The sequence below is a fragment of the Pituophis catenifer genome, unplaced genomic scaffold (genome assembly GCF_029215685.1).
Source record: "Pituophis catenifer annectens isolate HBS135680 unplaced genomic scaffold, rPitCat1.0.hap2 SCAF_7, whole genome shotgun sequence".
In the NCBI taxonomy this organism is placed as follows: Eukaryota; Metazoa; Chordata; class Lepidosauria; order Squamata; family Colubridae; genus Pituophis; species Pituophis catenifer.
The window spans coordinates 83,989,529-84,002,035 of NW_027256887.1; the positions used below are offsets into that span (position 1 = coordinate 83,989,529).

A 12,507-nucleotide genomic window follows, 5' to 3' on the forward strand; every position below is an offset into this window, starting at 1 on the left:
GGTTGCGAAAGGTGATCACATGACCCCGGGACACTGCAACCGTCATAAATCTGAGTCAGTTGCCAAGCGTCTGAATTTTGATCACGAGACCATGGAGATGCTGCAACGGTCCTGTGAAAAACAGCCATAAGTCATTTTTTTTTTAGTGCTATTGTAACTTTGAGCGGTCAGTAACAGTAACAGAGTTGGAAGGGATCTGTACTAGGGATTCGAACCGCCAAACTGCCAAACTTTCTGATCGACGAGCTCAGTGTCTTAGCCACGGAGCCACCTAGTTACTAAATGAACTGTTGTAAATCAAGGACTACCTGTAATTATTTTAAAAAGGAGAAATGGAGTGAAGCTGAAATTATTCGATCCCCCTAACTATAATGGAGTTTTACCACATTTATATGGAGAGCCCATTTGGTGCAGTGGATAAGGTGCCAGCTAGAAAACAGGAGACTGAGTTCTAGTCCTGCTTTGAGTCCAAGGACGCCTGGATGACTTTGTGCCAGACACTTTCTTTCAGCCCTAGGAAGGAGGCAATGGCAAATCACTTCTGAATAACCTCGCCAAGTAAACTTATTTATTGGTTCGATTTATATGCCGCCCTTCTCCGGAGACTCAGGGAGGCTTACAATGCGTTAAGCAATAGCCTTCTTACTTTTGTATATACCTGCTTAGTAGGGCTTTCGGCCCCCCATAAGCGGTGTTCTTTTTTATACAAAGTCAGCTTATTGCCCCCACAATCTGGGTCCTCATTTTACCTACCTCGGAAGGATGGAAGGCTGAGTCAACCTTGAGCCTGGTGAGATTTGAACTCGCAGTAATTGCAGGCAGCTGGCAGCTAAGTGCTAATTAACAGCACTTTAGTCCGCTGCACCACCAGGCTCTTACTGCAAGGATTTGTCCAGGCAGCCTTCGAGAATCAGACACAATTAAATGGAAGAAGAAGGGGAAAAAGTATAACTTGATTTTTAATTTTAGGAAAGAAAGCAAACAGGTTTACTTTTACTTTACAGAAAATACGACTTCAGCAACAGAGTGGTCAATGCCTGGAATGCACTATCTGACTCTGTGGTTTCATCCCCAAACCCCCAAAATTTTAACCTAAGACTGTCTACTGTTGACCTCACCCCATTCCTAAGAGGTCTTTAAGGGGCGAGCATAAGAGCACCAGTGTGCCTACCGTCCCTGTCCTAATGTTTCCTCTATTCGTATCTATTTTATGTATTCAATTCGTGCTTATAATTATATAAATTACCTGATACGTTCTTGACAAATAAATAAATAAATAAATAAATAAATAAATAAATAAATAAATAAATAAACAAATAAACAAATACTTCTTGGCCAAGAAGAGACGATGCAATTTCCTTTCCCCCGCTACATTTGCAGTGATTTTCTGCCTTTAACCAAAAATCAAGTTTTTGATTTTTTTTTCCTTATCAAGATTAGCTGAAAATCTCAAAAAAGAGGGAGACTCCACCTCTGTCCGTGGAACGAAGCTCTTGAAACTCCCCCTTTTTTTGTTTATATTGCGCTGAGTACATTTTAGTGAAGAAACAAGATATTAAAAAAAAAAAAACCCAAGACAATCATTTAAATACATCATTGTTCAGAGAAACTTCTTCCCAGTTTCCTGTTCTCTGGATTTTCTGGGTGGGAAAAAAATAAAAATAAAATTAAGAAATGGAATCTGCATGCTCCAGAAACCCGATAGGAGGCAGCAGCTGATCCTCTCATCACCTGTCTAAAAATAATCTGAGTCCCCTTCTTCTGGTAGAGCAGCCTTTGCCGTCCGGATGATATTGGCCACGCCGGGGAGAAACGCATTTGGCATTTGGTGCCAGAGTGTGTTTGTGTGTTTATGAAGGTAAGAACTCTTGCAATCTTCTCTTGAGCTTTGAAAGTTCATCCTTATTCGATCTTTCTCTCCTTTCCCTCATATCTTCTGAAGCAAAGTTTTCTCTACCGCCTTCTTTCTACTTCTATTCAGAGTTGAACTGAGAGGGAAAAAATGCTTACAAAATTTCTTTGCCAGTTCTTAAGAAGGATCGTGCCCTCCTTCTTTGGGGAAAATAGTCACAATGGTGGTACAAACTGTTTCTCTTCCCTTCGTCTAACCAAGGTTAACCATCCTAAATTTTCTCTCTTTTTTCGCATGTCAAGTTCTGATATAAAATCAGAAGGGAAGGCGGTATATTATCAAAGCGTTAAGGACTGTGGCAAGTAACTTTGGAAAAGTTAAAACGGACTGAGAAAGAGCTGCAAATGTTTCTTTTGAGATTAAAACTGCTTTCACCCTTAAGCAAAATATTATTATGAGTCAGTATTATTATTATTTTTTCTGAGCAAGTCCCTTACAGATGTGTAAATGTGTTTCTGTCTTTGTTTATGGGTGTATTTGGGTACTCTCCTGTGTATATGCGTGCAGCACAGACCGACCTGTCAGAGAAACTAAAGCCAATCTTAAATATGTTTACTTCAAAGTAATGCCTATTGAGATACTCCTTCATGTCTATCTATTGATAGGATTGTAATGCCATGAAATGTCTTTGATATATATATATATTTAACCTCTCTCTATGGCAGAATAAGGAACAAAACCCTATTTTGCGGCAGGATCATGAATTCTGTCATTTATGCCTGAGGAACTTGATCCAAGCAGCAGAAAAATCTGTGAGAAAAGAATGAATTCTTCACTTGATTTTAGGTATAATTAGCGTATATCATATTGCTGTATTTTCGCTAGGTTATTTTTCAGTGTTTATTTTATTGTTCTATTATCTTCTGTTCCATTTACACACTTTTCATTTCTTCCTTTTTTTATTGCCGTTAGCTGCCTACAACATCCCCTCCGTGAGATAGGCAACAAGTAAATTTAATAAACAAACAAATAAATAAATATTCAGCTCAGCTCTCCAGTCCATTGAAAGTAAATTCTAAATACTTTCTGATAAGAATAGTTTTATCATACTTGTCCCTGGAATATTGTGGAGAATGAAATATAAATAATCCACACAAGGTTTTTAAAAATGAAACAATAAAAAGAGCAAGTGGAATGTAACCTTTATTTATTTAATTTATTTAAAAGTTTTATAGGGCCACCCAATATAAACTACTCTGAATGGCTCACAACAACAAATATATGGAATTATTTATCTAGGAAGATGAGAAATATTACTTAAGCTGCCACAGATAAGGAGGGTTCTGTAGACGTGGACCAAAGAAAGTAAATAGCACCAAAAAAACCAACAACCCATTGACATCACAAGATGAAATAAGGAAGTGGTGATATATCATAGTCAAGATATGTACAGTATCTGTTATAAAAATTTAACTGTGCAATGATATTTCCGTAAAAATAATTTCCATTATGCTATGTTATATTTCCTTCCTTAAGTGTGTATGAGAGTACGGTCATAACTTGTCACTAGGTTATTCAGAAATATGAATTTAACTCTCTTATTTTTATTTGATAATTATCTATGTGGTTGCAAAAGACTTTAGAGCTTTTATCGAGTGAAACACATGCATTTAAAGTAGACGGTTTAACAAAGTTTTGGTTACAGGGCACAGATTTAATGTACTACAATGGGTTAAGCCATGCTTCTCTTAACCGTGGCTTATTGGATGGGATGGGCTTCCATGGTACATCAAGGCAGGGTTCTCAAATTGTGGGTCAAGATATCCCAGGGGGTTGTGAGCAACTTATTTATTTATTTATTTATTTATTAAATTTCTATACCGCCCTTCTCCCGAAGGACTCAGGGCGGTGAACAGCCAGAAGATAAAAACACAGAAATACAAAAATTTAGAATAAATTAAAAATGAATTAAATAATTTGGCTGAATTTAAAATACCCCATAATTTAAACAGATTAAAATTTGTATTTAAAATTTATATTTAAAAGGGGAGAAGATTTAGGCCAGGCCAGGCCAGTACAACTTAGAGGAGAGAGACAATTTAAAAACAGAAAACACTTAAACTATTTCACGCAACAGATGGGAAACTGTCAATTTTTGATCTAGGTCCGTGATGGTGAACCTGTGGCGCGCGTGGCACAGGTGGCACGCAGCACTCTCTCTGTGGGCATGTGAGCCATCACCCCAGTTCAGCTCTACCAAGCATGCACTCACGCCTCCCACCAGCCAGCTGGTCGTTGGGTGTCTACCGGGCATGCGGGGAGGGGCACGTGTGGGGAGGCACGCATGCGTGGGGGGGCAGGACACATGCGTGGGGCTTTGTGCACATTGCATTTGGGGGTTTGAGTGCACACGCATTCATGCACGCATTCGCACGTTTCGGGCACTCGGTCTAGAAAAGGTTAACCATCACTGATCTAGGTTTTGCTCTTTACTTCAAAGACCAACGGATGGTTTATTTATTAATTTATTAATTTATTAATTTAATTTGTATACCGCCCTTCTCCAGCAGGACTCAGGGTGGTTCTTGTAAGCGTGTAAACCTCAGTCATGGCTAGCTTCAGATTTAATTATTGGAAAAAAGGGTCCCTCCCTCCTTATTTTGCTCAACCCTAATCTCAGTAAAATTATTAGCTTTTCTCATTGAACTTTCACAAACTCATTTATGAGGTCTTGTTACTACCCTGTTTGAGGGCCCTTATATAAAGGTTCATGGTTCTGAACCTTTTCCTTGGTCTGCATTAGTCTACTCCAGGGGTGAAATGCTCCCGGTTCGGACCGGATCGCTCGATCCGGTGGTAATGGCGACGGGTGGTTCGGAGAACCAGTAGCAAAAATCCCTGCCCCCCTCAAGCCCAACTGAGCCACGCGATTATCAGAGGCTTTTTTTTTTTATTTTTAAAAGTATTTTTTCTACAACCTCTTTGGCTGAAAAAATGCTTTTTTTTTTTAAATTTGATTTATATGCCGCCCTTCTCCGGAGACTCAGGGCGGCTTACAATGTGCTCAGCAATAAAAGTAAAAAAAAGTTTTTTTACTTTTAAAAGTAAAAAAAAAAAAAAGCCTCTGATAATCGCGCGGCTCAGCTGGGATCGTCAGAGGCTTTTAAAAGCATTTTTTTTACAACCTCTTCAGCCGAAGAGATTGCAGAAAAAATGTTTTTTTTTTTTTTTAAAAAATTTGATTTATATGCCGCCCTTCTCCGGAGATTCAGGGCGCTTTACAATGCGTTAAGCAATAGCCTTCATACTTTTGTATATTTATACAAAGTCAGCTTATTGCCCCCACAATCTGGGTCCTCATTTTACCTACCTTAGAAAGGATGGAAGGCTGAGTCAACCTTGAGCCTGGTGAGATTCGAACCTGCAATAATTGCAGGCAGCTGGTCTTAATAACCAGCTTAATAACAGGGTGCCTTAGACCACTGTACTACCAAGGCTCTTTTAAAAGTTAAAAAAAAAAAGATTGGTCATGCCCACCCAGTCACATTACCCCACCACCACCAAGCCATGCCCACAGAATCAGTAGTAACAAATTTTACATTTCACCACTGGTCTACTCTCAAGGAAATTTTTTATGCATTGCCAGGTAATTGACTATATTTGGCCCCATATTGAGATTACAATGGTTTTGTAGAACTGTAAGTTTCATTGAGCGAATCCCTTGTTTGCTAGGGGGCGTTTTTGCTGGAAATGCTGGTTTCCATCAAAAACATTATAAATTGTGGTCATGTGACGATGGATGACGGCAAACAACCATAAATGTGGGCCAGTTGTCAAGTCCAGTTGCCCAAAATATGGTCACTTGGACGGAGGTGGTGGGAGAAGCTCAGCTGTTGGAACTTTTGAACTGGGTCGTAAGTGCTTTTGGGGGGACTCAGTTGTAACTTTGAATGGTTGCTAAATGACCAGTTGTAAATTGAAGATTACTGGTGTCACTTGGCCTCTTCTACCTTACAGAACAGGAAGACGAGTACAGGTAGTGTTCCGCCCCAGCTACGGACCCCAAAGAACGCAGCACACACAAACTCTATACAAATCTTATTTTACTCAAATAACTTAGTCTTTATAATTCAAAGGCTGTTAATGAACTGTCTTAACAGCCTACCAGAATTCTAAGATAAGGTAATCACAGTCTTACTAGAGTTGGCAGAAAGCCCAGAAGCAATTTTGCAGCCATGAAGGAGAGTGAACTGAAGTTGTTCTCCACAGCTTGTTGCAAGTGGTGTTCCTTCTTAAATAGGCTAAGGGAGTGGCCAATTAGCCCCAAGCCTTACTCTTGAGGAGACCTCCTCCTGAGGAGCCACTCCTGCCTTTTGGCAGCTCGTGCATTGAGAAGAGGCTCCTCCTCTTCGTCCTCTTCACTTAAAGGAGCTTCTGGAGGTTCTGAAGGCCCTGGCACCACATCTTCTCCAGCCTCCTCACTGTCCGACTCGAGCGCCAGCTGCACAGGCTGCTGGCGCAGCACCACATCAGCCTCCACGTTCTTGGAATCAGCTACAATCTGTACAGGCTGCTGACGGGCCACAACACGTAGACCTTGACTTAGAGCCATTCATTTAGTGACCGTTCAAAGTTACAACGGCACTGGAAAATGCGACTTAGGACCGTTCTTCACGCTTATGACTGTTGTAGCATCCCCGTGGCGATCAGGTGATCAAAATTCAGATGCTTGGGAACTGGCATGTATTTATGACGGTTGCAATGTCCCGGGGTCATAAGATCCCTTTTTACGACCTTCTGACAAGCAAAGCCTGGATAGCTCTGCAGACTAAAGCACTGTAATTTAACACCAGCTGTCTGCAATTAAAGCAAGATCGAATCTCGCCAGGCTCAAGGTTGACTCAGCCTTCCATCCTTTCTAAGGTAGGTTAAATGAGGACCCAGTTTGTGGGGGCAATAAGCTGACTTTGTATAAAATATACAAAAGAATGAAGGCTATTGCTTAACGCATTGTAAGCCGCCCTGAGTCTCCGGAAAAGGGCGGCATATAAATCAAATTAAAAAAAAAAAGCCAATGGGAAGCCAGAATCACTTCACAAAAGTGTGACTAAATTAACCAGTGGCAGTGATTCACTTTAACAACTCTGGCAAGAAAGGTCGTAAAATGGGGCGAAACTCACTTAATAATTGTCTCACTTAGCAACAGAAATTTTGGATTTAATTGTGGTCATTAGAAGGGCTGCCACAGAGAGGAAGGGGTCAAGCTATTTTCCAAAGCACCTGAAGACCAGAAGAAGGAACAATGGATGGAAACTGATCAAGGAGAGATTCAACCTAGAAATAAGGAGGAACTTTCTGACAGTGAGAACAATCAACCAATGGAACAGAAGTTGCCTTCGGAAGTTGTGGGAGCTTCATCATTGGAGGCTTTTAAGAAGAGGCTGGACTGCCATCTGTCAGAAATGGTGTAGGGTCTCCTGCTTGAGTGGGGGGTTGGACTAGATGACCTACAAGATCCCTTCCAACTCTGTTAATCTGTAATCCATAATCTGATTTACTTGTACTCGGAACTCTCTTTTGAGTACCTTGAAGGAAATATGGGATGTATAGGCACCAAATATGAAGTAAACTGCAATACTGGACGTGCAAGTGATTTAAATGTGAATCTTTCTCTGATGGTTTTATAAGGTTTTGCCCTGTTTTACTTTGCAGCAAAGTTCCAGAGGCAGAAATGAAAATTGCATTTTGTGGCAACGACAACATTTCTGCTTATAACATGAGCGATGGATTCGTAAGGAATGTCTGTTTTCTGGATGCCCTCAATTTGGTGCCTCACGTCTTCCTCTTATTCATCACCTTTCCTATATTGTTTATTGGTAAGGAATGCCACCGCCAGCTTTTTCCAATCGTTTTTAAGTTTGCATAGTTTAAGCCTTATAAAAAAACATACCAATCAATCGGCCTTCCTTCCTTTCTTCCTCCCTCCCTCCCTCCTTCCCTCCCTCCTTTTCCTTCCTTCCTTCCTTCCCTCTCTCCCTCCCTCCCTCTCTCCCTTCCTCTCTCCCCCTCCCTCCTTCCTTTTCCTTCCTTCCCTCCCTCCCTCCCTCTCCCTCCCTCTCTCTGCTTTTTATCCTTCCTTCATTCCTTCCCTCTCTCCCTCTCTCCCTTCCTCTCTCCCTCTCCCTCCCTCCTTTTCCTTCCTTCCTTCCCTCCCTCCCTCCCTCTCCCTCCCTCTCTGCTTTTTATCCTTCCTTCCTTCCTTCTCTCCCTCTCTCCCTCTCTCTCCTTCCTTTTCCTTCCTTCCTTCCCTCTCTCCCTTCCTCTCTCCCCCTCCCTCCCTCCCTCCTTTTCCTTCCTTCCTTCCTTCTTTCCCTCCCTCCCTCTGCTTTTTATCCTTCCTTCCTTCCTTCCTTCCTTCCTTCCTTCCTTCCTTCCTTCCCTCCCTCTCTCCCTTCCTCTCTCCCTCTCCCTCCCTCCTTTTCCTTCCTTCCTTCCTTCCCTCCCTCCCTCCCTCTCTCCCACCCTCTGCTTTTTATCCTTCCTTCCTTCCTTCCTTCCTTCCTTCCTTCCTTCCTTCCATCCATCCATCCATCCATCCATCCATCCATCCATCTATCCAAATCTATCTCATTTTCTCTCCATTTCTGTTTTCTTCTTAATTATTTCATTTTTTAAATTCCATATCCATGTCAGTTACATGATCCTGTTTTGAGGGCTTGGCAACCAGCCTGCATTTGTGGCCGTGTGCAGCATCTCACACATATGTAATCACAATTTATGACTCTCTCTTTTTTTTGCCAGAAGCTGGTTTCTGGCAAAAAAACATCCATTGCAGACAATGGATTTGCTTAACAATCACCACAAAAAAAGGCCATAAAATCAGGCATGGTTATGTAGGAGAATACTAGGAGAAAATGGAGCTTCAAGGGATATTTTATTCATTTTTTATTTATATCCCGCTTTTATTATTATTACAAATAACTGAAGGTAGCAAACATACTCCCAATATGGTTTGTGTAGAGACAGAGTGACTCGGTCAAGGTCACCCATCCAGCTTTCAATGGAACTAGAACTCATGTCTCCTGGTGATTGGCTCAAAGTCACCCAGCTAGCTTTCATGGCTAAGGAAGGACTAGAATTCACGGTCTCCCAGTTTCTAGCCTGGTGCCTTAACCTCTAGACCAGCAATGGTGAACCTTTTAGACACCGAGTGCCCAAACTGCATATGTGTGCATGCCCAAACTGAAAGGTGTGTGCGCGTACATGAATGTGCACATGTGCTGACATGCACAAATGTGCTGACATGCCCACACACATGCACGGACATGCGTGCATGCGCAGCAAAGACCCAAAGACCAGCTGGCTGGCGGGAGGCAGGGCATCCCAACACCGGTAGTGCGGCAAGAGGTAAGATCTTTTTCTTTTGTGAACTTCTGTTTCGCCGTTTGCAGGGAAACAGAAGCTGGCAAAAGAAATGCCATGGAGATTTGACCTGGGGCAACAGTGCATGTGCCAGCAGAGAAGGCTCTGCGTGCCACCTCTGGCATACGTGCCTGTTCTGCCCCAGCTATGGAACCTAAAGAACGCAGCACACACAAAGTCCGTTCAAACCTTAGTTTACTAAATAAACCAGTCTTTTACAACAACGGCTGTTAATTAATTGCATTAACAGCCGCCAAGAATTCAAAGAATAATAACTGAAAGCTTACTATGATTGGCAGAATGCCCAGAAGCAATTTGCAGGAAGCTGATAAGATAAGCAAGGCAAGACACGAAGGTATGTGAACTAAGTTGTTCCCTGCAAATTGCTTCAGTTGGCGTTCCTCCTTAATAGGTTAAGGGAGTGGCCAATTAGCCCCAAGCCTTACTCTCGAGGAGACCTCCTCCTGAGGAGCCACTCCTGTCTTTTGGCAGCTCTGCACGCCCATGCATCAAGAAGAGGCTCCTCCTCTTCGTCCTCTTCACTTAAGGGAGCTTCTGGAGGTTCTGAAGGCCCTGGCTCAATCCTCACCTCTGGCACCACATCTTCTCCAGCCTCCTCATTGTCCGACTCAAGTGCCAGCTGCACAGGCTGCTGGCGCAGCACCACACCAGCCTCCTCGCTGTCCGAATCAGCCACCAGCTGCACAGGCTGCGTACGGGCCACAACAGTGCCATAGGTTCGCCATCACGACTCGTCTAGACCAAACTGGCTCTTATACCAACCTACAACTGAGATATGCATCTCTTACTTTGCTCTTCTGCTTTCTGACTTTCTACAACTCTTTAACTGGATTCTTTATTTTAGGATGGGGAAGCCAAAGCTCCAAAGTCCAGATCCATCACAACACATGGCTACACTTCCCTGGGCACAACCTGCGATGGATTCTGACGTTCACTCTCCTTTTTGTCCACGTGTGTGAAATCGGCGAAGGCATTGTTTCAGATTCGTAAGTGCTGAGGAAGGGGAGTCAAAACCCCGGCTAATGATGGGGCCCAAATTAGCCGTGAGCTGTAAAACCTTTCCCACGGGGCTACTTTATCCATTCAAAAGCACCTTCCAAAAATGCTTGGTTTTATATTTAATAGATTTTAAATTCAAAGGCAAAAAGGCTCCATACATGATATAGATCAGATAGATCTATATCAGGGGCAACTTTAAGACTTGGCAACCTTGGCAACTTTTAAGACTTGTGGACTTCAACTCCCAGAATTCCCTGAATGGGGATTTCTGGGAGTTGAAGTCCATAAGTCTTAAAGTTGCCCCTGATATAGATCAGAGGTGGGTTCTAAATTTTTTTACTACCGGTTCTGTGGGCGTGGCTTATTTTGTGGGTGTGGCTTGGAGGTCATGTGACTAGGTAGGCGTGGCTAGCTGGTCAGAGTCATTTCTGGAAGGTCCTCGCACTTACGACCAGTCCTCGCACTTACGACCCGACTCATTTGTTTGCTTTTAACACTGATCAGCTGTAGGGCGGCCCTTTGAAGCCCCGTGGCAAGAGTTTAAACAGTTTTTTTTCCCTCTAGTCATCAGCTGGGACTCAGGAGGCAGCAATAGATTGGGGGTGGGACCAAATAAAAGGTAAGAATAACGTGGAGGGGTGGGAGGGCAGGGGGAGAACCGGTTCGGTGACATCATATCGTCACCACTACCGGCTGGACCGAACCGGACTGAACTGGGAGGAACCCACCACTGATATAGATGACACTTATGGGCAGTTCCTGAAGTCCAGTCTGTTTTTTCCCAATGTGTTGCGAAAGGCCTAAGAAAAGATGCAGCTATCATAAAAGTAGGGGTGAAATGTAAAATTTGTTACTACTGGTTCTGTGGGCGTGGCTTTGGTGGGGGGGGTGTTAATGTGACTGGGTGGCTGTGGCCAACTTTTTTTTTTTTTTAAACTTTTCAAAGCATTTTTTCTATAACCTCTTCAGCAGAAGAGGTTGCAAAAAAATGCTTTGAAAAGCCTCTGCCGATCAGGCAACTCTCTCTAAGCAGTTTACAGAGTCAACCTATTGCCCCTAAAAATCTGGGTCCTCATTTTACCGACCTCGGAAAGATGGAAGGCGAAGTCAACCTTGAGCCTTATCAGAATCGAACTCCAGACTGTGGGTAGAGTTTGCCTGCAGTACTGCATTCTAACCACTGCGCCACCACGGCTCTAAACTTGGAATCATTGCTAAATGAATGGTCATTAGTCAAGGACAACCTGATTGGATAGCTCAACAGACTAAAAGCCTGTTATTAACATTCAGCTGTCTGCAATTATTGCATGTTCGAATCTCGCCAAGGCTCAAGGTTGACTCAGCCTTCCATCCTTTCTAAGGTAGGTAAATTGAGGACCCAGTTTGTGGGGGCAATAAACTGACTTTGTATAAATATACAAAAGGATGAAGGCTATTGCTTAGCGCATTGTAAGCCGCCCTGAGTCTCCGGAGAAGGGCGGCATATAAATCTAATTTAAAAAAAAAATTGTCCTTCCAAAGGCAAACATTTTCAGGAAAGCTTTCCCAAGAGGCTGATTGGATTAGCAATTAAAAAACATCAGTTTAACAAAGTAAGCCTAATTTATCCTAATCATAACTTTGCCCAGAGATCCTTCTGGGTTGCCAGAAGAAAGTCGGCCTAACGTTATTTAAACTGTTGCTGTGAGGTTCATCTCTAGTTGTCTTGGTATTGTTTTAGGAGATGTTGAAGGTCAAGACTTGCCAACAAATGCAGTACAGGTAGTCCTTGACTTACGATCACAATTGAGCCCAAAATTTTTGCTCTGTTTTATGACCTTTCTTCCCAAGGTTGTTAGGTGTATCCCTTCAGTTCCTAAATTAGCAACGTGGTTGTTAAGTGAATCCGGCTTCCCCATTGACTTTGCTTGTCAGAAGCAGAGATGGTATTCAGCAGGTTCTGACCAATTCTGGAGAACCGGTATCGGAAATTTTGAGTAGTGCGGAGAACATCTGACGGCTGTTGCCAGGGGGACCTTTTGTCAGGTTCGCCTGATTCGCCAGTTGCGCCCCTTTCTTGATCGGGATTCCGTGTGCACAGTCACTCATGCCCTCGTCACCTCTCACCTGGACTACTGCAACGCTCTCTACATGGGGCTCCCCTTGAGGAGCACCCGGAGGCTCCAACTGGTCCAGAATGCGGCCGCGTGGGTAGTCACGGGAGCCGCATGGCT

The 12,507-nt window shown here is 43.0% G+C and overlaps 1 protein-coding gene across 5 annotated transcripts in view; it reads left to right on the plus strand.

Moving 5' to 3' along the window:
* Positions 1–1,787: 1,787 nt before the first annotated feature.
* The window catches only part of ABCC9 (ATP binding cassette subfamily C member 9), a 117,816-nt gene continuing 107,096 nt past the window's right edge, over positions 1,788–12,507 (plus strand). For all 5 annotated transcript variants that reach the window (XM_070946596.1, XM_070946592.1, XM_070946594.1 and 2 more), the window contains exons 1-3: positions 1,788–1,858; positions 7,565–7,728; positions 10,140–10,281. In XM_070946596.1, the coding sequence (XP_070802697.1) occupies positions 7,584–7,728; positions 10,140–10,281 (287 nt within the window). In that variant the 5' untranslated portion in view covers positions 1,788–1,858; positions 7,565–7,583. The remainder of the gene's footprint in view (positions 1,859–7,564; positions 7,729–10,139; positions 10,282–12,507) is intronic.